The 26679-nt window shown below is 34.9% G+C and overlaps 1 protein-coding gene across 1 annotated transcript in view; it reads right to left on the bottom strand.

Moving 5' to 3' along the window:
• Window positions 1–297: 297 nt before the first annotated feature.
• The window catches only part of LOC131046859 (stromal processing peptidase, chloroplastic), a 193716-nt gene continuing 167334 nt past the window's right edge, over window positions 298–26679 (bottom strand). Inside the window, exons 19-25 of the mRNA XM_057980653.2 lie at window positions 23492–23636; window positions 23089–23209; window positions 22904–22984; window positions 12780–12881; window positions 10261–10435; window positions 991–1120; window positions 298–896 (exon numbers count right to left, since the gene is read on the bottom strand). Coding sequence (XP_057836636.2) covers window positions 1053–1120; window positions 10261–10435; window positions 12780–12881; window positions 22904–22984; window positions 23089–23209; window positions 23492–23636 — 692 coding nt within the window. The 3' untranslated portion in view covers window positions 298–896; window positions 991–1052. The remainder of the gene's footprint in view (window positions 897–990; window positions 1121–10260; window positions 10436–12779; window positions 12882–22903; window positions 22985–23088; window positions 23210–23491; window positions 23637–26679) is intronic.

The raw sequence follows: 26679 nt of genomic DNA, 5'->3' as shown, positions 1-26679 counted from the left end.
AACTAATAAACGGCCTTTTTGTGCCTTTTATCTTTATGAATCCGTGAAGGGATATCATGTGGAAATTCCCTCATTCCCTTGTAGAATGCATATTGGTGTTAAAAATAGCTTTCTTTATAAAGTTACTTGTCCGATACAAAGTGCTAACCAGAAAGACTCCGCACTTAAACTTTAAAGAGATCGAAATATACATAGAGAAGGGCCCAGTTTTAAAAAACATTTAGAATATTAGGGAGGGATGTGATGCATCAAAATATATACACTGCATCCTGTAACACCAATCAGCTTTAGCAGGAGTACAAACAAACAACTTATACCCGAGGATTTATTTATTTTCTCATCTAGAATCTCAATCACTGGCAAGTTCTTGTATATCGAACCTTAATGATACAAATGTTTTCTCTGTGCCTTATTAGCAAACAAACAGGCACGTACATACAACAAACAGATATGAGTACTACATGAAGCCTATAAGAGAACCTGCTGGAGGATACCTAGATTAGGTGTTTAGACATGTATTATGTCATTACAAAATAGGACCTTGGGAATTTTTGCGCCAACACAGTCTATCTATAAATAAAAATTAAGAAACTAGTATAATGGGTGAACTATAATACTTTTTCATCTAATGATAATTTTGTCAAAATTAATCTTCTATATCAGGTCAAAAAAATAATGCGAGAAAATGAACATAAGATACAAATACAGTGGCAGTTATATTAGCCAAGTAGGACTGAAATTAAATTTGCCAGTTCAACTGAGAGACATTTGTTGAAGACATTAGCCAACTGCCATGGAACTTTGGGGGGTTTGGCAATATCCATCAATCTTCAAGATCCTCTTCCTGAAAATCTCCCGATAAAACTATTTGACAGCCCATGTACACAGAGACTTTTCTGCAGTAAAGCATAATCAAACTTAGATAACAAGAGACAAGACATAATATACCACTATCACAAAACTACATTGAGTTCAATAACTCAAATGTACCTTGAAATGATGATGGCAGAAGAATTGTTACAACCTTAACTGTTCCTCCGCTAAATAGCTCATTATGTTGTTGGACGAGTCATAGTAGTTGAACCTCGGCCAAGTGGTATGAAGCCTTGTTGATCATCATCTGCATCAAATTACAAACTCAGAGAATACTCTCTCTCTCTGAATCATACTTGAATCAAATAATGATCTAGGATTGCTTTGAATATATAAATGCGACTAGCTAATAGATAAGGAATCTCTCTCTCTCTTGCAATTAGCTAATAAATAAGAAATCTCTCTCTCTCTCTCTCTCTCTCTCTCTCTCTCTCTCTCTCGCTCTCTTAGAATATTGATCTTCTAGAATTGCTTAGAATATAGAATGCAAATAGATAATAAATTAGGAATTTTCTTTGAACAAGTTCAATTGAAGAAAAGTTTTGGAAAATAAAATCATACTTTTCCCCAGCCTTGGACATTTAAATTTTTTGCTTTAGAAAATCAATACATGCAGAGAATACAGCATTTAAATAAGACAAAGTATATCAGTTCTTGTCAGAGTTGCAAGGGCATTCGAGTACACATGCAGGTGCACTATCTAAACCAAAAAACCGAGTAACTATCTCATGGTAGCATTACACTTGGAAAATCCGTGATCAACAAGTAATCACAACCCACCTCATTTTCCGTGCTGTTTGTTAAGTTTTCAAATCTGGTCTCTCTCTCTCTCTCTCTCTCTCTCTCTCTCTCTCTCTGATATACAGAAAAGGGCAGGGATTCTTGGTTTAGGGTTAGGATTAGTGAACTTTACATTTTACATATAATAGATTTCTTTTAGAAGTTAAAATGTTAAACCATAATAAGATTTAGGATAAGAAAAATGGCTGCCCCTAAAACAGCAAGCCATGCTTCATGAGAGAATGACAAACAAATTAAGGGTCAGCCATATATGCTTTTTACACTCTTAAGGTGAAAAGTAAAATGGAGTTTTTCAAAGTCACATAAATTTTTATAATTAGCATTTTTATAATGTATAACCTCTAATTTTATCTATGCGCACTATATTTGACATGTAATAACAAAATTAGTTTTTTTCTCCATCTTAATCATGATTACATTTTTATTTCGTGAGTGTTTTTGCCAAATTATTGCGTTTTTAAACCAGGTAATCGAATTCCATTAATACTTTCATGACACCATGTCAATGCCATGAAAACGGAATGCTTTTATCTATCTGTATATGAATCCAAGCCTGAAAATTATAAATCTGATAATTATGAACCCCAACAAAGCTCATTATTTTTCAATCTTAATTCCCTACTAAAAGTAGAATATGATTGTTTGGAACTTCTACAAGCTTTATGGCAACTATGGTCGATAGTTGTGATACTTTTCAGGTTTGAGTGAGAATACAGTAAGCATATTTTTAAAATGAGTTTGTAAAACACCTGAACCTGCTTGAATATATAATTATATTTTTGTAAATGAATTTTTGTTAATTTTGAATTGAATTTATTCTTTTTATGGTTATGTGAACAATCCTTCCTACCTACCCTCCTTTCCCCTCTTATTCTTTCTCATGATGGTAGATAGAACTGAACAATTGTATGGTTCTTTTTTGTACAGTAAATAAATCATCACCTTTAGATAGTTGGTCGGATAATATTAACACATAGAAATGAACATGGATGAATGCATCTACTATTGCTTAAGTATTAATGTTAATGTTTGGTGCATCAGTTATAAATTGTGTTCCACGAGGACACGTCTTCGATCCTCAGGCCCATATCCACATCGCTTTCCCTAATAGTGCTTTGGTGATGGCAGAACGATAGGAGATGTCACTTAGATGTCCTCAAGAAATTTGCAAAACTCGTAACATATTGGAAATGGATGTTAATAAGAGGAAACATCTAGGGGACATCTGGCCATCTCAAAGATGTCTAAGACATCCTTCAACCATCTCAGGGGCAGTGATATATTTAAATCTTAATTTGCAGCAAACACAAAAAACTAATCTTCAGCCATAACTGAGAATACTAATTTTTTTAATTTTCATTTTGTCGTCATTGGGTTACACAACAATTTCTACCTCTAAAACATCTTTGATCTAAAAAATGAGCAGTAGTGGTAGTGATGACAATGTGAATGAGATGCATAGTGAAGAAGTAAATACAATGGATGTTGAAGGAAGCGTTAGAAGTTCTTGTTGTCACAAAAGTCTGCACCCTTGATGAACTCTCGAGCTCATGAACCCAGTGACACATTGAAACAACCTCCAAGTGTGGGACCTTGCGTAATGTGAGGTTGAGTCTACGGAGAAGGCCGACTTCCTTATCAATTTGATGCAAGTGTTGGTCTAACCCAGCACATATAAATCTAATCTAATGATCTAAAGGGGAAAAGAGGAAGAAGGAATGCTTGAAAAGGGAAAAGAGGTTTGCACCTAAATTGAAGTTGTGATCTTCCCTGCCTATGACTGCACAAGGCATCAATAAAACTACCCAAAGCATGCACAAGATCCTATCCTAATTAGCTCCTAAGAAAGAGTGAAGGTTGGAATTCTTGCAAGATGGCAAGAGGAACTGATTCAGTCCACAGATGACATCTACAAAGGGATCAACACAATCACCTATGCTAAGGAAAACAAATTAGAATGCATCCAAACAAGAAGGTAAACAAGTTACACAAATTGTGAGAATTGAATGAAGGCAAAATAGGTAAATTCTATTCATGTAAAGGCAAGACAAATTTTACAAATACAGAAAACATAAGTTTCTGTACAAGAAAAGAAGACAGGATGCTTGAAAACAGGCTAGAAAATTGCCTTTGTAGTTCAGGCATAACTCTGATTGAATTACACTTAAAAAACCCTAACCCTACTAGGGTTAGATTACAAAATATTAGAGGGTAATCAAATCAAGAAGATGACCTGATAGCCTGTATATCATCTCTGAAAATATCCTCCCCTACTGGGAAGAAACAAAATCCCTTTAGATGAAGGGAAATCTTTGCATTAGATAGTGTCAAAATGGCTTCTGTCAAACCCAAAAAGTCTTATGTATGCAATAAATGAGCATGGTGGTCTAAGAGAAACGTTTGCAGGAGCATATCGGGGTAATGGAGATCATCCCTTGGGCTTCTGAGAGTGGTTGGATCAGATCTCATCTGATTTGGGCAATCGACGAGTCAAAAACTAATTTTTGACCCATTAAGTTGGCAACTACCCTACACAGTTGTTTGAAATTAAACGCTCACTCCAGGTTTGAATTTGCGCCACTAGATCCTCCTTATCGCGCGCGGATGGATGACCAAGATTACGCCATGAAGCCTTCAAAAGGCCCCCAAAAAGAGTTTAAAACAGGGTCGTCGATTTCCCCCTTAAGTGAAATCGGGCGACCGATATTAACAGTTAAAACAACTGGCACCTACGAGTCTTATTGTTGTTTCGCAGCCAGAGAACTCTGCTTCTAACCACTACAAAATAGGGAATACCTTCTTCTTGGCCAACATTTATCGCTATTTCGCAGCCTCAACCCGACAGTCAGCCTTGACCGTCGCAAAACTGCGAAAACACCTTTAACATCACCGTCCGGTCCACATCGCTATTTCGCAACCCTAACCGGGCGGTTAGCCTTGACCGCTGCGAATTAGCGCAACCAAAGCGGTAATCGCCATTTCGTGAAGGGAACCAAAAGGAAAGTCCTGACCGCTGCGAAATAGCGAAATCAATATAAAACTCTCGCCAATCGATAGCGGGTGAAAGGGACCGGCACCGAGATGAAAAGGGAACCCTCCAACTGGTAGCCCTTAAGTGAAATAACCGCCTTGACTAGTCAACGACTGAAAAGAATAAGGCTAAGAAAGGTTTTAAGGCAAAAGCCTTAGGGTTTAGGGTTTTAGGCCTTAGAGGTTTTACAAGGTTTTTTAGCCATTGAAGATTTCTCAGATCGGTTATTTGCATGGCTAAGGTTGACAAAAAAATGGTCAACAGTTCTCATTCTTCTTATATTCTAAACACAAGCTCTATTAGAACTCCACACAGCCATTTTGTATGACCTTAATCCCCTCTTAAAAAGTTTGCAAAAGGCCCTTTCAACCCCAAAATACCCTTTTCGCAATTTGTTGTTACTATAAGCACTAATAAGGGTAATAAGTCAAGGGGCAGCAAGCATTGGTTGTATTATATTACAAAATTGATTATCATGGGAGCTATAGTAGGGTTGGACACCATTCATTGGGTGAGAGTGGACATGGGGTTAGATTTGTAAAGATATAACATTGGAATAATGGATTGAAATGGCAAAGTTGGTTGGAAAGAGTGAGGAATCAGATACTAGAACTACTAAGACATATTCATCTAGACCATTGCATTTTTTTGAGCATTCAAATATATCAAGTGGAGTGGGTTATGATAGAAGGAAGATGAAGGCCACTTCTACTATAGGTTGAAAACACACAATGGTACGGTTATTGAATTTGCTAAACACGTGAGCAAGTAGATGATTCAATTGTCAAGTTTCTTTATATCTATGCCACCCCATTGCATTTGGCAAGGTCTCCTTATTTCTAAGGTACGTTGAGAGATGCAATGACAATTGGAAGCTCTTATTTTCCCCCTAGAGAACAACAAATTACATTCTTCCCTTCTCAATAGTCAATATTCAAACATGAACATATTGATTGAGGAGAAGAGACAATCATGGCTTAGGAGTGGTGGTTCCATTATCATGGATAGGTGGATTGATATTCAACATTGGCCACTTGTAAATATTATCCTTAGATGCCCTATTGATTCATACTTTCCTAGAGCTATTGACTGTTTTGGAAAACGTAAGGATGTTGATTACCAATTTCACCTTTTGAAAAAGGCCATATAGAACACTGGATCTTCCAATGTTGTGCAAGTTGCAACAAATTCAGCTCATATTAATAAGTTAGCTGGTTTGATGGTTGAGAGTATTTACATAGATATTTTTTGGACTCCACATTGTGTGCATGTTTTGAAAGACACTAACAAAATAGATTAGGTGAAGACAGAAATACCCAAAACAAAGAGACATACAAATGTTTACATATAACCGTCAGACTTCACTTGCATTATTCCGATCTCATTTAAAGAAGAGATTCCTCAAACCAGTTGAGATTAGATACACTAGCTACTTTACTAGAGAGGATGCTGAAGGTGCAAGGTACTCTACAATCCATGGTGGTTTGTGACAAGTGGAAAAACAAAGCTCAATCAAAGGCAAAAGAAGAGAAGGTGGTGAGAGAAAGGTTGCTTAACAACACTTGGTGGTCCAATATTTGTTAAACTTGAACCAGAATAAATAGATAGCAGAAAACTAAATTTATGAACAACACAAACACAAGAACTTTATCCTGGTAAAACCCTCCACCTGAGGGTGAAAAACCCAGCCCACTCATAAATGAATTTTATTAAATCTCTGAAAATGAATACAACTATTGATAGTTTCAGGTTACTATCAATCACGCTAAGAAAGTTTGATTCTCTACAACTCAATCATGACAATGAAGCCAAATGATACATCTCATATACATTATGTGAAACTTCATAAGTCTGACAACTCTGAACACAAAAAACATATAATATTACTGATCTGACAGACTTCATAGACAATACTCTCAACTTGCTACGAGACAAAATGAGAAGCCAGCAATATGACTATCCATCTGCTAAAGAAGAAGACCCACAAAAATAGAAGAGCGATGTATATAAAGAATCGAATAGCAAGTGAAGAGACTCCACAATGGTAGAGGAAGAGTCACCGACAGCCATATAGATATTTCACTGACAGCCACATAGACATCTCACCGACAGCCACCAAAGTGATCATATCAACAAAGAAGAATATCGAAAGGAAAACGGAAGCCACGAAACAATGCAAGATAGATAAAGGTAACTCAAGCCACGAAATAAATAAGAGACGATGGAGAGGATAATAGATATGCATCTTGAATCTCTATCCCAGCTATAACTTCAACAATATTAGGTGTGTAATTTTTATTTAATTAAATAAGTTTTTAGTATTCTACTTTCTACTTTGTTTTATATATATATATATATATAATTTAAAATTTTAATATTGTTAATGTCTTATAATTTTTTAAATGTTGTTTGTAGATATATTTGTTCTATTGTATCACCCGTTGTGGAGGTAATCAGGTATATTGATATAAACTCTCCTAGTCTTGGGGAGATTTATCAGATTTTTGATAGCATACTTGATCAAGTGAGGCAAGCAGTTCATGTCTACTGCTCAGCATAGAGGGCAGTACCTTAGATGCAGACTCTCTAAATGAACTTTTATACTAGTCATAATTTTTTCTAGCATCATGTTAGGAAGAATCATACACAATATAATGTTTACTTATTTGATAGCCTCTTTCAGTAGTATTAGATTGCATGCCAACAATTAGAAGGTGTTTGTCCTTGTGTATGGCAGGTGCATGATGATGATCCTTACTACCTGATCCACAATAATGTAAAGAAAACACTTATAAATTACTGCCCAGTACACTTAGGATATCGTAGAGAACTCTTATAAAATGAGGTACAAGAATAACAACCACTTTATTTTTCAAGCCTGGATCCAGTTATAAAGAGCCTATAGATCACATCAAATTCCATGAGATGACTCTGATAATGCTTCTTGTTTTGTCGATTCTTCATGCATATATACTTCTTGGGTTTGCTCAGTTATTATGACCACTTGGACCACCCGTGATCATCAATTCTTCCATACTACTTTATTGTTGAAAAGTGGTCACATGGTTAACAATTAAAAACATAAATAGTGCACTTCAAGTATAATGGTTATAAGTTTTAGTGTACAGTCCATTGTCTACAGTTAGAAAGGCAAAAACCTAGAACGCATTTAAGAAATCACACAATTTAGGTTGGATCCTAAAAAGGTAGCAAAATAGTCACTGTAATTTAGAGCTAAGATTCTCTTTCATGTACTTAATACTGCATTATGGCATTTGCTATTTTCTGACGTCAGAAGTGAACTTCATAAGTGTTGAACATCTAGAGGTACAGTGAATAATCACAGCTTTTTTTTCTTTCAGGTTAACAGAAAATGATTATCTGCATTTTTTATTGACATTCCTAACAGCGGATTACTGACTGTACATTTCATTATTTGTACAACATTTTTAGATTCCTAAGAAAAACAATAAACCTTTTAAAATGAAGTGCCATAAAACAAAACACCATATGGCATAGAATGTACCTGCATGAGTATTTAAAATTGCAGAAAATCAAAGAGGAGCCATGTGATGGAAATCTTAGGGTTATAACAATATATTCGGCGATACAAACTACAAGAAAAATAAAAATGCTATCAATGAAATGCGATAAAATTTGGAACTCTACAGTCCATCGAGCTGTTGTCCCCTGATAGAATGAGACACAAATTTGAACAAAGATTCATATTAAAAATCTGGCAGTATAATGTCGCCAATTTGCAAGGTGACAATTAATTAGATTAATTTTTATTAAGTTGTCAAAAATAAATAAAATATCCAATGATGACTTAATATTAATTAATTTAATTAAATAAACTAAAAGTCTAAAAAATATTATAATGTCACTTTATTAAATAAAGTTTTCCAATGTTCAAGTCGACCTTATCTTCTAGAAAGTTTCTGGAGGACTTTATAAGGAGGCTCACTGGGAGAAGTAAAGCATACTTTTGATTTGATAAACGATATTTGATTTCTGGAGACGAAAACCTTCAGGAGCTTGTCAGAAGGGCTGGATGAAAACCTAGTTCTTCCCAAAGGGGTGGATTCGAGACGGAGTCTACATCGATGCCAAATTTGTGAAGTTTCCATTGGAGACAAATTTGTAAGGTTTAAGCTTTGTTTCAGAAATAAAGTCACATTTTATAATTGAGAGCTGGTTGTCTATGTGCTTGATCAAATTACAAATGCAACATTGTTCTGCCATTGCTATAATATTATCTGCCACATTGAATATTGGCAAATTAATTTTATAAAGGCTTTGTAGATTAACCAAACATTACTTAAAATTGTGGCTTGCTAAAGTTTGACAGAGAAATACTAAGGCTGGCGAATTGATAGTTGTGTGGGGTTGATTTATCCTTTGGCACTATTATAAGTTTTGACGGAAGGAAGAAAATATGTCTATCGCATCAAATATTTGTTCTCCCCGGGATAGAGTTATATATTGCCATTGAGAATATAAAGATTGGAACAGAAGCCTTCGGAAATATATTTGTGTGGTATGCAGAAGCATTCTGGAGAAATCAGACGGATTTCAACAATCTTCTGGTTGACCATTCCTTCATCGAGGGGGATTCTTCAGACTGGAACTTGCTGATGTGAATCAAGCTATATCTGAGGCAGCGCAGTTGCGATTGAGGAAACATTCATCCTTGAATCAAGCAGTGTCTGATTGTTTTCATACAAGCTTGGTTTGGCCTGACATATGGCCTCTAATGCCTAGCGACTCTAAATGCGGGCATTATAATATTTCATCAATCCACTACTGCCATTGTGGTGCACATATAATACTGGCGATTTTGGTCCTAGCGCTCATTGGAGAAAGTTGCCAAGTCGGGAACATACAAGGTACAGCCTACCTTTTCCTGTTGACCCAAATTTTCCCATTATGTATTGATGTAATTGATTCTAGGACTACACTGTCAGCTTCAGTATTATTTACTGCTGCTGTTCATTTCAATGGTATTAAAATTACAATTTATGTATTGTTTCTATCAATTGTTTATTACTGCATTCTTCATACAAAAGCATTCAATTAGCAAATATGGTAAAAGAGCATATCTGAAACTGCTCACTTAACACCTCAAAGAATATCATTCAATCGTTGAGTTATAGTTTTGGATCAAAATACAAAGTCAGATTGAACGGGTATCTTTCAGGCAGACACACCCTCCCTCCCCATCCTGCATAAAGCAGCTACCATCCTAATGTGACTCAGTGTAAACAAAAGAGTTGACTTTTCATGATTCAGTCATGTAATTTGAATGTGAAGAGTTGTTTGGCTTCTCAGCTAAGAAAGGAATGCTAAAAAGTAGGACAGAAGCCTTCTTCCTGAGAATTATGCAGCCCTTTGACCTTGCTTAATAAGTATGGATTTTTTAAAACAATAATGGCCTTTATATATGACATTTGCAAACATAACATTTATCCAAATTGTAACTTTCTTTGTAGAGAAAAAGGTTTCTGCAAAATTCTTTTCCTGAAATTTCAGTTTGTCAAGAAGTTAGAAGTTACCTCCTTCCTCCTCCATTTCTACCCCGGCTGTATCTTCGCCAACTTGAGATCCCGCTACTCCAATACAGGTGAATAATGAATCATCATCCACATTCAAGTAGCTATATGTGTGGTACACATCATCTATGGTTGTAAATTCATAATAAGAAGCAAGATCTCTGATACATGAAATATCCTGATAAAAAGTAAATACGAAATTAGCCATCAATGGCAAATTGTTTCATTTAATCAAACATTCGTAATGGAGTAAAAGGGAAACATTTCAAATTTCCAAAATTTCTTTCTGTAGTTTGTCTAGTATCCAGGATATGGTTATTGTTAAAGCTAGGTTCACATTGCATACATGAGATGATCATATAGTAACTTCCAAACATTTGAAAGATATGGAGGAAGCACTATAGAAGATACAGATATAAAATTTGTAAGACATTTTCAGAAGATATTTATTATCAAAATAATCCTTCATAATAATATTGTTATTTACAGCTTTCAAAAAGTTTAAGAATGTGAATAGCCTTTGGAACCAAAAAGCTGTGTTGCTTGTAAATAAATTGTTATTGCAGTGTAATTCCAATAGAAAGTCAAATAATAACGACAATGAAATTAGGTATTAACTTTATTGCCAAGATAAAAAATAAGCAAAAAGAAAAAATAAAAAAACTTGACCAGAACTCTTTAGTTACACTCTTCCTTGAAAACAAATGGCTGTGCACGTAGTGTCTGTTGATTAAGTAAAATTAATGAAATGAAACTACACTTGAATGTATTTATAAGGTGGAACAAATATATAAACTGATTAAAAAGCTAAAAGCATATTTTTATGCTCTTGTTAAAGACGAATAATATGACATGAAAAAGCACCAACACACAATTCTAGAAAGATTTTTCCCATTAGGAGCCACGTGTTGCATACTAAACTAACTTAGGCCTTTCTCTGTATGTCAAGTGATATTACTATAAATAAAATCTAAGCCTGCACTTTTGAGCTTTTGTAAATTATTCTTCAAGAGGTTCAAAACTGTTTCCCTAATCAAAGCCTTTATTTATGCTCTATCTATTGAAGTGAGTCACCTCATACTTTTTCTGCATTCACATAATTTATCTACATTCATATTTGGCTGTTGCTTTTCTCCAGCAATTTAAACTCAGTCATCATGCCTTCCTTAATGCCAATTACTTTCCTCACAAATGATGATGACACATTTTAGTTTATTTATTCTGTAAGAAATGTAGGGTTCTCTGTATTGCCTGGCTCGACTATAAGACTTCTTTGAAATCTCTCATGCAATTTTACCACTTTGTGCTTGAGTAATATAAACTGCATACTCAGTCAAGGATGCTAATATGCCAATATTTGCACATGCTGTCATCTAAAATGCAAGTTCTTAGAGTCGCATTCTAAATTGCAATATAACATAAACGCATTCCAACTGATACAATAAATTAAAGTGGTTTATAAACTACACAAATTGACTAATTATAATGAGTCTGGCGATTAATGCACAAATTGAATTTCTACTTACTCGTGTGTGTGTGCGTGTTTGTGTGTATGTGTGTGTGTGTGTGTGTGCGTGTGTATGCATGTGGGTGGGTGTGTGTGTGTGTGTGTGTGTGTGTTCATGTGCGTGTGTACGTGTGTGCGCATGGATGTGTGTGTGTGTGCGTGCATGGGTGTGCATGTGTGTGTGTGTGCGCGCGCATGTGTGTGTCCATGTGTGAAAGGAGGACCTACCAACAACCATGAACAACACAAAAAAACTCAGACAACTAACAAATTGAGCTGAAATCCAAGCCTAACAACGGCTACCAACACTAGACAACCAACACCACTCCCTTGGAATGGGAGAAGTTGTGCCTGGCTAACATGGGGACCCTCCATATAGCATTCAACCTGACGAATCCCTGATCACAAAGCCACCCCCTGCTATATCTGGAGTCCCTTTAACAACACCATCAAAGTTAAGAAATTCCAGAGATGGAAGATGCCAATTCTCTTCATATGGAATTGTCCTATTTTGACTTTTTCGATGTTGTCGCCTCCAGCCCCCTTAATGGAGGATATTTATTTTCTTTTGTTACGTTTGTTTCTATAGTGATTTAAAAATATGTGTGTGCATGTTTTTAAATTTTTCTGTTTAAGTTCTATTGTTGTTGCAATTTCAAAAAATTTGTATGTTTTTTAATAAACCCTAAAAAAGATTCAGCATGTCTTACCATATCTAAACATGTAAGATACTGCCTAAAAATAGGCTTGTATATCAATATGTCTTGATATGGTATTAATGCCATATCCGGGCGCATCGTATCCAGTATCCGATGCACAGAATACATGTATCTAGACAAGAGAAGGGAAGTATAGAGAAATATATGGTAACTATGACTAAAATGTTTATTTAATTGGTCAAATTGAGCATTAAATGAGTTTCACCTCAGACAAGTATTATTCTTAAGCAACGAAATGGTGTTTCACATCTTATGCAAAAAATGTATTTTTCCAGCACAAATATTGAATACCATACCTTCTTGGGAACAGAAGAAGATTGCAAGTGTGTAAGCAGTCCCAACCAATAAGGATTTGATTTAATATCAGATTCATGCCTCATCAGCAAAGTTCTTTTTGCCTGCAGAATCCATTTCCAGCCAATTTATCAAACTAGAATAAACTCACCATCAAAGGCTAAAAGAAATTAAGATGAAAAAGGGCACTGCCCGAAATTTAACCAAAAAGAGGGAATGGAACCACTTGAAAAATTAAGGCAAGAGGTGTGGCAGTATATAAGATTCATTTAGGGTGCCAAATTTTCCTCTATTTCCCATATAATAATATTGAAGTCACAAGATCAATTATTTAGCAAATCCATTAAATTCAATTCAAGTCTGCCAAGAGATCTGTTGATGACACTCAACAATTGATTAACACTATTAATAGTCCCAAGCATGCTGCAATCAAGCTAACCCCCAAAACCTAAACTTTTGCTTTTACTCATTAAACTGAAGCTTATGTAATCAATAATTACTGAAACAATCTATCTATTGCTTTAAATAAAAATCCTCAAATGAACACCTATTCACAACTATATGGCCATCTGTTTTCCTTAATGAATATTCAATGGACATTGAATCTTTATAAGAAACATTGTTGCAAGAAATGAGAGACAATTTCTTTTAATACCTTTTTAAAGAAATATTACACACTTTTTAAAACATTTATTTTTCGTCTCCTACATTCTTTGCAACAAAATAAATAATTAAGGTTTATTCTGATATGAAGTATAGAGTCTCTTGAAGATGTGCCTAAATCAAATGCTTTCAATGATATGAATTAATGATCAAAAGTAATAACAATAGCTTTGAATTCTTAACTTGCTTATCAAAGGTTCCCAGTAATCTATATAAGAAAGCCACCATCAGCTAGGAAGCAACAAGGCATATCAATTCCATCAAATTGACCAAGAATTGCACCTAACCTCAACAATTGAGATATGAATTATGTATGCATCAGCTATTAAGGTCATCAAGACTTCTGCTGAGTACCAAGTACAGTAGCTACTTCCCACATTATCACATTGCAACACATGGGCATATGTTCACTACTTGTTTTGATCCTTGGTATGAACACTTGCATTATCATAGACACACTTTCTGTCCATAATGAATTATAATAAGTTGTATAGAATCAATGACTGGTTAGGTATAGCAAACCCTTTTTTGAAGTATGGAGAGGTGACAGAATTGGGCATTTATACCATTTTTTAAGGGAGATGGTTTTTCATGGCAAAAGACCCCCTACTCTCACATGAGGTCGGAAAATTATTCAGTTTGTGGGGAATGCATCTACCCTCGATGTGGATGCTTCTGTAGCACATGCTTAGGGGTGGCAATCTGTTGTGGCAGCTCAGAGAGCCCCCGTACCAATTGGGTTTGAAACATAGACATTTAATAAATGGATGTAAGTGTTTGAGCCTTGACTGTCACATGCTCAAATAAATAAAAAACTAGAATTTATCATTGTTATCCTACATTTAGTTTTCTCCAATACACATTTAACAACTCACCAAATAATTTGCATCTCATTTAGTTCGGGGGTGCTAATTCTCCTCATTACGATGAATGTTCACATTTATTGAAATACTTATGTTTCAAGATATTAAAGCTAAAAATAAACTTTATCATTCTCAATGCTGATTAGTACTCTTAAGATCCATGTGGTTTGCAATGTGCTTCATGAACAGGTTTATTAGCTGAATTATTTAGATTGCTATTATAGACAGTAAAGGGGCTTGTATTGCAACCTAAGTGACAATATACCACTGTATAACATCATAGAAACTCCTCCATGATATCAGAACAGATCATTTGTGACTTATATGTACAACATCAATAGTGACATCTCTTGGAACACGTTTTCCGTTGTGCCAAAAGATTGACTTGTTAACGCCCAATAGAAACGCCAGAGATAAACAGATCTACAAGAGGCGGTTAGTCTATGTCCCAAATCCAAAGGGGAACGTTAGTGATTAGGCCAACAATGTAATGTACCCTAATGGGACCCTCTTATATTCTGGCCTTGAATCACATTTTTAGTGGATAGTGATTACAATAGAGGGACACTAATGTCAACTAAAGCTTGGTCTGGAACCACCAAGAACCAAGATGTTACTGCCTGTGACTTAATAATAGTTCTGATCTGATCTGATCGATTCCATTTATTCAAATAAGATTGAGAGTGCAGAGATTTATTAATTAATGAATAAAATTTCAATGAATTAGAATTAATCTCTATCTATATTCTGATTAATTGTTCACAGTGTTTAGAGTATGCTCAGTCCCATATCTTACCATGTTATATTTATATTAATTCGTTGTGATTCTGTAAATCTGATTAGAGTTATTATTTTAATGGTGTGAACATACAGTGATTAAAGTTATCATTGTCACGCTGTGAACACACAATAATACTATGAATTTAATTGAAGTTATTATCTTTATACTGTGAACCTACAGTGTAATGGTTCATACCTGCTGTCTCCCTTACGGGTAGGGAGTTACCTCTCATGCCTGTGTGAATGCCTTCCCAAGGCAATCGAGCTTCCTCTTGTGTGTCTCCTTTCCTGTTGTGGCATTCTCTTTCTTCCTATTCCCCCCTATCCTTGCCTTCCTCCCGATGCATTATAAGGGTGAGGAGGTGGTGATTTAAGGAAGAGTCACTACCTTTCCAAAGGAGGTGACCGTTTCAAGGAATGGCTTCTTTAAAGGCTACGAGGGACCCTTAGAGGATTGCTGGCCCATTGTTATTATTTTTAATAATAATATTGTTTCATTAAAACCATTGCATATTACCTATAACTTGATTAATAATAAAATCAAACAAACATTCATTAATTAGTAATTAATTGATTAATAATAATTATTACATTTATTTCATATATTCAAATTAAATATTAAATTAATAAACATCCATTAATTAATAATAAATTAATTGCTACATTTAGGTTATATTCATTGATTAGGAAAAATATGATGATCAAGGATGGGGCATAATAGATATTGCTTAACTGATTCAAATCATATTATATTGCCGATAGAAATAAATGGATGATTAATCAGTACTAAATAAGTGTATTAATATTTAATTATATTTTATTTTTATTTTTACTTTTATTCTTTTGTATTTTAATTTTATTATTAAATTATATTTCAAAGTGGGGACATTATAAACAATCCCCCCCCTTAGCGTCACCCGAGGGGATTCAAACCCGCAACAGGGCTCAGATGCCAATTGTTGGAACACGTTTGCCGTTGCACCAAAAGATCAACTTGTTAACGCCCGATACAAATGCTAGAGAAAAACGGATCTACATGAGGCAGTCAGTCCATGTCCCGAATCCGAAGGGGAATGCTGGTGATTAGTCCAACAACATTATGAGGATTAACCAATGTTCTGCAAGAACATTGTAATGTCCCCTTTTGGGCTTTCCACTATATTTTCTATTTAATGAGACAATTACACTTATGCTTCTTATGGACTTGATTGGAAATGTATAATGACTTCAGACAAGATTCCATCAGTGTGTCTTATATGAATATTAGATGCTTTACTAGGCAATAATATAGCCTTTGAATCTGTTGTAAATTCCACCTTATTGTTCAAAGAGAAATCAAATATAAAGTCCAATGAACACGTGGTCTGATGATATATGCATGTATGCAGAATTTACTGCGATTGTACTGTTTCACTACCGTAGGATTGATACAATGATATGTTTTTGAACTTCCAAATATAAGATCGCTGTGCCTGACTTGGCTCTTTTATAACATGCGATTAACTTACTATGTTTCTGATATAAGAATCAGAATTCAGATTTCTAATTGTAATATTGTTACAAGTATACTTTCAGATCTTTATCCAGTAGGATCGCTGTCCCTGCTATATCTTTATGATCATGCGATTGGCTTGGCCATGAATCTGATCTGAAGTGGAATTTCTGTTGCTACTCCTGATATAGCCTTCTTGTTATGCAACTTTGATGCTGTTCCAGTTATAATCTCCTTTGTGCACGCACCTTTAACCTTGCAATTGGATGGGCAATCACCCTCCTTACACTAGGTTGTCAGTTGGCTCAAGTGAGCACTGTAGAGATACAGAAGTTAATGAAAAGAAATATTACATGCCTTTGGAAGAACTTGTAACTACCCTTAAATACTCCACAATAGGGCATGATGTGAGAAGTTGTGTCTCACTTTCACAACCTTTGCAATAATTGACTAGATCATGCCTTTCATTACAACTTAATTTATCATTAGTTAGTTAACTAATGCAGATAGGGATTCTCCTTCTTGGGCATCGCTAAGGTAGAGGAGAGTCTCTTATTTGGGGTTCGATCCGTAGTATTTTCTTTGACAGTGATCATGTAGAAGGCTGTACAATCTGTAGTGTCTTCTTTGACAGCGATTATGAGATAATCCCTGCCTGTATCGACCGGTTTATTCCCTTCCTTGATGGCAATCTACTTCTTGCTAACCTGATTAAACTGAAAATGTCCTAGGCATGCCACACCTGGACCATACAAGGTTCTTTAGCTTGTTTGGTTTCAGAAATTGGATGGGGATATTACAAACATGCCCCCTCCCTTGAAAATTTTGACATTTCTAGGATATCCCCTCAAAGAACCTAGCATCAAAACTGTGTGGAAGTGTCTCTATAAAAATATTTACACACATTAATATTATATCAACACAAACAAAATTTAATATCCATATTTGGTACAAATAGGTTTGGAATCAACAAACAAAAACATATATCCAATGGTTTACATAATTATGATTATTATTTTTAAAAAATATTATTTCCTATCATAGTTAGGAGCTAGTCAAACAAACCATCATATTTCTCCATATGAGAGTTTTCCCAAGAAACAACTTGAAACTTGAAACTTGCAATCTACATTGCCTTCCATGTTTCACTAAAAGATTGTAATGATTGAAGGAGCAATAAGTGGGCAGTTGTGAGGTCTATTCAATAATAGCAGAGAGCCTTTACATAGTTGCATCATTAGCATTATTAAACCTTACGATACTAGAAGAACATAATTGTTTTAGTATTTAGAGGAGGGAGAGTAAGGTTATGGGTGAGGTGACAAGCAAGCAGGGTCAGATCTGGGTTAGTTTAGGGTGGGTGCATTGGCTTACTCCATGGTCACAACATATTATTAGATAGTATTCATATCAGTCCATTAGTAGATAGCATCATAAAAGTCCATGAAATTCCCCAAATTACACATGGCCACCAGATTAGTAGATAGAAAGACAACAGCTTATCCACCTGAAATTAGAAATAGCCAGCATATTATAACTCCAATATGAATATCAATGGAACTTTTAAATCACTTGATTCTCAACTTCAAAAAGAAAACTCTACCTAACTCTGGTAAGCTTACAAAGAAAAGTAAACAATCACACAATAGTCTTAACACCATTCAAACTAGTTTCTGGAAAGTTCAGTCCAGTGCCATAGATGGAATACTCGCTGAGTACTCAACGAGTTTTGAAAAACTCACAAGTTTTTTTGCTCGGCGAGTATTTACGCCATTGACTCACAGAAGAAACTTGCCGATTTTTTGATGAGTTTTTCACAAAAACTCGGCGAGTTTCCAGCAAAAACTTGGCTGCATAAAACAATGAGGCCCAAACACGTCAAAAAATTATTTAATTTTTTTTTTCAAATCAGTCTCATTCTCTTCATCAAAATATATACATGAAATATAACATTTAAGTATAAGTTTCTTATACTTTAAGTTATATTTCATGTATATATTAGCAGGATGTTTGAGAGTGGTTTCAGCTCTCTAGGAGTTATAATGCAAATTCTACGTTTTAGAAAATCTTTTAAATTTTCAGACAATCAAATTTCAGTAATCAATAGGCTCCTATCAGCATTCTCTCGCTCTTTCTATCTCACTCACTTTATCTGCTCCGAATTTTAGACCTATCTATCTCCCTATCACTCTTCCTCTATCCCCCTCTCTACCACTCTCTATCTCACTCTCTCCTCTCTCCCCCAAGATCTAGACCTATCTCTCTACCCCTCTCTCTCACACCCTCAGACCCCTGCTAGGGGTGCCACCCTCAACCTAATTTTGGCAAGGTGGAGAAGCCACATCGGACTCCCTAGGACTAGACCCTCTAGTTCTATCTCTCCCCTGGTTTTCACTAGAGCTGGGAAGAGGAAGATGAAATGTTTTGATGTAGTATTTACTTTTAGTTTTACAAGAACAATTTGCTATTTCATTTTGTTTCAATCTATCAGCCATCAACATTCCACAAGAGGATGTCATTTTGCACCCATTTTGCATTTAAATGAATCAAATATATCTAGACTCAGCTTGTTTCTTTTGCGTACTCATTTATTGACACTTTGGATGTATCTCCTCATTGAATTTTGCCAAAAAAATGCATTTCTAATTAAATTTAAGCAATTTTTTAAGTTGCTGAGTTTTTGCCGAGTTTTTTTTTGGGCCTTGGCAAGTTTTTGCTTTTGGCGAGTAGTTCAACTATGCTGGAACCAACATTGAAATATTCATTTCTGAGACACTTGGTCACAGAAGTGGCCTTATTGACCACTTTCCCATTTATCTTCCCTCAGGACTCGCTGATTGACTAGTTTGTTCACATCATTTTCCCATGATCATTTTTGCCTTATGTACATAATTTTGAATGACTTACCTTCTATTACAAGTCAGAAGATGTCAATATTTTGTTATTTGAAGTAACTAGACTCTTCTTCGTTTCCTTCATGGTAAGACAACAATGTTTTCTATCAACAGTCAACTCAATGCATACAAATTGTGTTACATGGTATGCCCTACTAGGTCCATACCAGGTATGGGTTCTGCTCTGCATACTCCCTGGGTACAGCCATGGACTTTGGATCCACCCAACTGTGGATCAGGCAATGAACCAGGAAGAACCCAAGATAGACACATGCTGGACCCATAGTCCAAGACCATACGAGTGTACCCTAAAACCTTTTTTTTTTAAATTGAAAAAAGGGAAAACTAAAATGTTCAAATAAGAAAACTTTGACTAACCCTGAAACTAACTACCTAACTAACCATTGAATATTGTTCTATTTTGAATATATGTAAACTGTTTTGATTTATCATTAACACTTAGCATTAAATTATCAATTACCAGTTGTGTCATGTCTTTAATTTTCAATTATGTATGCAAATTATGGCCCTTTTTTTATATTTTATATATATTTTGAAAGGTCCAGCTCACTTGTACCAAATGCGGGGAAAAAAAATGTTAGCGAATTGCCATACCCAAACTAGCATTTTTGCTTGCCGACCACAAATTTATTCCACCTAGTGTAAAAGTACTAATTATGCAACAATGTCTTGTTTCTCTCCTCTTTGATTAAATTGATGTTGTAGGCATAAAAAATGAATAAATTGTAAAATTTGATATAATTACCTGTATTTTGATATTGACAATGATTGTGGATAAAGTATATGGCATTTTGTTTAGAAAAGAAACAAATCTTACATGTGCAAATGACAACTATGGACATTTTTGGCTAAAATAAAAGTGTTAGGGGGAATTTGGCTCTTGTTCCAGCTACCATCCCTGCCAGTTCCTTGCATGTATTAATCTTTTAAAAACCGCAGACATGGCTTCAAAGAAATTTCTTGTATTCTCCCTGAAACCCATTGCTGTCCATGTATTCTAGACTATCTATTCATGAATTTTTCCAATGTTTTTCACCTGTACCCTTACTAGTTTCTTTGACCATTTAGTAGACATCAATATAATCTTTCCCTTAACTATCAAAGTTAGAACTGTTAGAAAATTTGTCATTGATGTCCAAATGTTGAGTTGCAGAGATGATACTGTATAGATGCAGAAGTTATGTAATGTGAAGAAGTGTTTGAAAAAAGGAGTCCTAGTTTGGTTATAAATAGACAAATGCAGAACAAGCATGAACTATACAAATGTAGATGAAGATCACAGAAAAATGCAGAACAAACATAAACATATCTGAATAACGTTGTAGTTCTGGTATCTGAATAATTCCACTTGCGTGGCAATAATCTGACAGGGTTTTGACAAGTCGGAACATTGCATGGTGATCAAGGGTATGATTAAAATAGGCTAAGGGGACATTGTATACGTTCATTCATTGAATATCGGGATCTCCTTAATTTCCAGCAGCGATAAATACGGTGATTACATATGTAAATGACAGTGTTCGATAACATTATCGTAGCATTGTATTTTCTTTCTTTTTACCAGTGGAGCATCAAGTTATACGGAACTCTTTGATGAAGCAGAGAATCCGACGACATGAATATTCAAACATAGTAGCAAGTTATGTGTTGTTTTCCTTGAGTATATAAGAGTTGGGTTCTTCACCAGAAAAGCCACCTGTACATACCGACAGCATTGTTATTATAAATACATCTTCAATCAATTAGATGCTCATAAGATTGATGTTTATATGATTAACCATTTGGTTGTTCAGTGGCTATTTGGTTATAACTATGTGTTCCGTTATAAGTGGTTGAAACCAATCCATAACTATTCACCGATAGAGATGATTTTTTAAGAGTTTGGTGGTGTGATGGAGAGATTGTGTGTGATTGAGATTTGTAAATAAAGACATATCATATAAGTTCGATGAAAGTTATGAGCGTGCATCATTAAAAAGGAGTATTATATCTGATGTGGAATGAAGAGGGTGGAGTGTGAATGCTTAAGTAAAGAAAAAGGTGTGTTGAGCATGTATCGCTGCTAAATAGTTGAAAAATATCATTTGTTAGCACTCGGAGTGTATTGAGATTTTGCTATGCAGAAAAGTATCTCTGCCATTGGGATAACTCTGAGTGATTGAATGTTGTTTGCTTTGTAGAAAGAAACATGCCTTACAAGATATATTGTTTATAGGACTCTTGATTGCTAAGAAACATTCTTCAGACTACCATGGTCTGCAAGATCAAGTACAGAATGCTGCAAATATAAAGATTATGAGGTATACAGTGTTGCAAACATAAAGACTCTAAGGTATACAGTATATATATGCAAATCATTCATTTTGACAGTGTTTAAAGCATATATTGTTTCAATTGATGAACAAGATTTGATAGTACAAAAATTCATATTGTGTTTGATGGAGTTAACTAAAAAATTGTGAACAGAACTTGTAGAAGGCAGATTTATCAGAAGATTGAAGTTGTTTGTGTCTTGTAATTCAGATCAAAATATCTGAAGAGTTAAGTAATTCAGTTTGCAGTAATTTATAATTGTACATAATCATTTTTGTGAAGTTTGTAATTCAGATCAAAATATCAGACTGGTTAAGTAATTCAGTTTGCAGTAATTTATAATTGTACATCATCGTTTTTGTGAAGTTTGAAGTTACAGATTTAAATTTTGTAAAAACTTGTTTGTAACATCCTGTGGTTGGTGCCTCAAGGATGCTGGGTTGGTGCTCAGATTGAAGAGTTTATGATGGCAAGAGTTACTGCTCTTTAGCAAGGGATTCGTGATTCCTTAGGGTTGGTGCCCTTAAACATTGTAATCAAATTTATTTGTGAGGCTGGATTAGGACAGTAGGTCCTAGCAGCATTTCCCGCTGTAGTTTTTCCCATCCTGGGTTTCCACGTATTTCTTGTGCATTAACTTCATTGGGTGGTTTCCCCACCTCCCCCCCTCCCCTCAGTAGAAGAATTGTGTTCTACAAAAATATCTCCCTCTAACCTTTTTAATTGTTCCTTTATTTCACCTGGGATAACTTTCATTTAGTTTCCTCAGTCACTGGAGGCCCATTGCTTGTTCTCCTCTTTAGATCTTTGTCAGTTTATCTATACAGTGTCTCCTTTCTTCATACCTATCTTTTCTTTCTTCCAATTAGGATGTTTCAGATTTTATATATGATTACCATCAAACTATAATAGAGTTTACTGCACTTGCACTATTATTATTTCATTTACTTCGTTAAGTTCATTAAATCTGCCTGTACACATTCTTATTTGTCCTTCCTTCCTTTTTAATCACACTTTGGTACATGCCATGTGTTGGGGATTTCCATAAATCCAAATTCAAATCCACTAGAGAAAAGAGATGAAGGTAAGAGAGTACACACCCTATCCAACTCTCTCTGAGTTATCCTACTACCTTGTAGACCTCTAAGAACATTTTTGCATGCATCCACAGCTTTGTAAACCTGCAAGATACAATTCCTACTGCTACTTAGTTCAAATTAAGTAAACTGAGGTGGAGAACAATTAACAGGAAGAAATATTGTTACAAAGTCAATAGGCCACACACCTTGGCTGGAGTTGAAGTTACAGAAATGACAAACCATCCAAACTTCAGTCTATCATAAAGGTTAAGTTCAAATGAAACATCATAAGTCAAGCCTAAAGAATCTCGGACAGTTGTAAAAAGCCTGTAAATCAAAGAGACATTGCAGAAATCAAGATTATTCCAGATAATTATGCATGTTCAAAAAGAAATTACACATTTAGTTGCAGATTTGCAAGAAGCTACATTTCCCATCACATAAAAATATTTTTTTTACTATAAATATGTTTATTGATTAACCATTAGAACATCAAACGAAAAAAAATAAATTTAAGCATAAATTAAAGAAATTTCTGTAGCACATTGTATGCTCCTATATAAGTACATATCTCTGCTAGAAGATGTCCACAAAGGTACAATATTCTACCTTGAATTGATTATCTCTGCAAGAAGGGTTAGTGTCACACAACAATACAAGGGATGATGACGATTTTTTTTCTTCCAAAACAATTTTCCATCAGCATCTTTCATCACTTCCATTTCATTAGGTGCAAGTACCCGTGCCTGTTCCTCTGGATTGCAAAAAAAAGATTTGAAATAAGATTTTCTGTTTGGGGAGATTAACCATCAAGCATATTTTTTTAATTTTTTTGTGGCTACAAGGGAAACAAACATTTATATTTATGAGTCAGTAAAGAGAAACCCACAAAAAAACTGAATAGCTAGATGTTCCATTTTGCTCAATCTTTCTTGACAAAATTGAAAATAGAAGACCCACAAGAAACAGAAGGAATTATTATCATTTAAACTAGGAGACAAACAGAAATAAGATGGCTCATCAAGACAAACTAAATATGTTACAAGTTTATCTTAAATTGCTGACCAGTCCAGTAACTGTTTGCTTTACTGCAACAGTACCAACTGCAATAATATACAAATAAAGAACAGTATATACATATTGACTGTATAAGAAAAACACAGTAGCTTTATTGGTGGTAGTGTTTGATTGCAATGAATGTAGACCAGGGAGGATAACCACAAATCAGAGCCCTTCCTGATTATGACAATTCTATTCCTAAGGCACAACAGTTGTCAGTTAGACCAGGCCCATTGGTACTTATCACTAATTATTAATAACTACCAAAAGCTAACTATCAACTCACAAAATAAGTCAACTACACAAATGTTAACAAATTATAACAAGTTCTTATTATACTAACTACATCGTCCACACAAAAAAAAGAGTCGGATTCCTAGCCAACAACAAATAGACATCAACTTGCTTTGTATGAGGCAGTTTGCCAGATTCTTGAGCTGCCTGCTAAAGAGGATGTTCCTGTCGCATGTTCTTTTGGAACTTTGCATCCATGACATAATTATCAAAGCTAGAATTTTCACCAACAAAGAATACGTTGGAACCTTAGTTATGTTCACTGCTCAACTAGCTTTGAATCTGTATTTCTTTGATCTTATGAGGTTTAATTTCTCATTACCCATTTACTTAAGCACTAGCACACCAAGTCCAAAGTTCCAATCTTTGTAAGTGCTTGTCTTGCAAGTGTTTCCTTCATTGTAGCAACATTTTGATTGCCCATTATACCATTATTCACCATTTGTTCAAATTATTAAGTTTCAATAATCTTACTTTCAAACTCTCCTCATTCCCTAGTTGATTCTCCACTAAGATCCTAAAGTTTGGAACAATGTACTCCATTGTTCTTGCAACTTCCTAATCATACATCAGTTACAAGGGTCTCTATTTGATGGTTTCACTTTCATTATGTAGTTTAGTTGCCGATCATACTATTAGCAATCATTCTACAAATGCTTACCTTAACCCCAAAATTTTTTGAATAATCAATATATCATATAAGTACTGTGTTTATGTCCTCTACTTGACCATTAGCAAGGGAGTAAAAAATCTAGAATCTTATTTTCATAAGCTGAATCACAAGATTCACTAAGTGCCCCACTCAATCGCTTTTAATGTTGGATCGAAAAGCAAATCTGGTAACTACATGCATATAAATAGACTAACATGTGCCCTAAGCATTGTTATCTAGCAAGGCATTTTCTTTAGTTCACTTGGTCATGTATTCAGTGACTACCACTATATACTTCCAAGAGTACATTTTTCTTATTTTCAATGGACCAATAAAGTCTAGTCTGCATTCTTTGAATAACTCCTATGGTTGAGATCGCCATAAACACATGAAATCTCTCTTCAAGGGTTTATGTTTACTCCCGACGGGGTATGTCTTTAATAACTAGAAGTAAACAAAATAAAGTATAACAAATAACAGGAATATAGATCACATAGCATATGAAACATAAAAACATAAGGCAGAAAGATCAGCTTTATTTCCAAAATGTAATAACAACAGTACATCATTCCTTCCCTGGGTACAATATATAGAGAGATATTACCCGAAGGTTGATTAAGGTCGCCAACCGTCAGCAACTTCCAACTGACTCTCAGGAGGAAAAGGTTATTACATTTGCCATTTATTGAACCTAACAGCAAGTTTTATTTATTTAATTACCGACGGCATATCTGCCATCTACAGTTTACAATTTTTTGACATGTATATCATCTTGTAGCCCATTTTTTTACATCACGATGAATGGTTTGCCACTTGCTAGCCCATTTCTTTTCCTTGCCATGGCATCAAGTCCTATGTGGCAACTTGCTAGGCCTTTGTGTGTTTCTTGAAGTAAGCACCTTCACAAATGACGCAACTTCATAGTACTTGATCAAGTCCCATTTTACACAACCATTGACCAATTGCAACGCCCTTGCCTTTAGTGCCTATCTTTTTCTCTTTATCAGTTGCATGCCTCTTTAGAACGAAAATGTACAGCACTCTCCAATGTTCTCATTCCATGACAATAACATAGCAATCTAGAACAAGCTTGCGAAAAGTCTTCTTTTGTATATATTAGTGCCCTTGCAAAATCTCTAATTTTTGGTAAAATCAAGGAACCCCTCTGTGTTTGTAATCTTGAACCTTTAGTTTTGTGTAACAGTCCTAGCATCAAGACAATTGATGTGTGTAATGTCCCATTTTAGGATAACTATGGCTATTGGAACAAGAACTTTAATTTTCTAACTGACAATATCTGATTTTTACAATAAATTTATGTAATTGAAATATGAATGCCCTTATATAAGATATGACAATGCTCAATGCCACTTGTTCTCTCTGATTTGTATAATTGGAGGTTTGCTTAAGTGAGTTGATGAATATTTGCACTGAGTGCGGTAATTACTTGATGTATCAAATAAGACAAGGTAAAAATGCAATGATATATAAGGTGATATTGCCTATGGCAATATGGATTGCTGTTTCTGATACAATCACTTGAATCAAGCGATGTCTGATCTGTACTATCGCTTGAAGCGATATAACTGCTGTATCTGAGATGAATATAATAACTTGCAATAATTATATGATATGTTGTGAAGCTGTCTGATTTGGCAATGGAACTATGTTGCTAATGCTCCTTAATCACTCATTCTGATGAGAGATGACTGTTGTCTCTGATTGTTAATTGAACTCCATGCAATGAGGGTGCTGTTTCTGATATATATCACTGACTAGATTATGCACACAA

Source organism: Cryptomeria japonica, chromosome 4 (assembly GCF_030272615.1).
Source record: "Cryptomeria japonica chromosome 4, Sugi_1.0, whole genome shotgun sequence".
NCBI classification, from domain to species: Eukaryota; Viridiplantae; Streptophyta; class Pinopsida; order Cupressales; family Cupressaceae; genus Cryptomeria; species Cryptomeria japonica.
The sequence above is the reverse complement of the archived record's forward strand: the minus strand, read 5'-3'. Positions and strand labels throughout refer to the sequence as shown.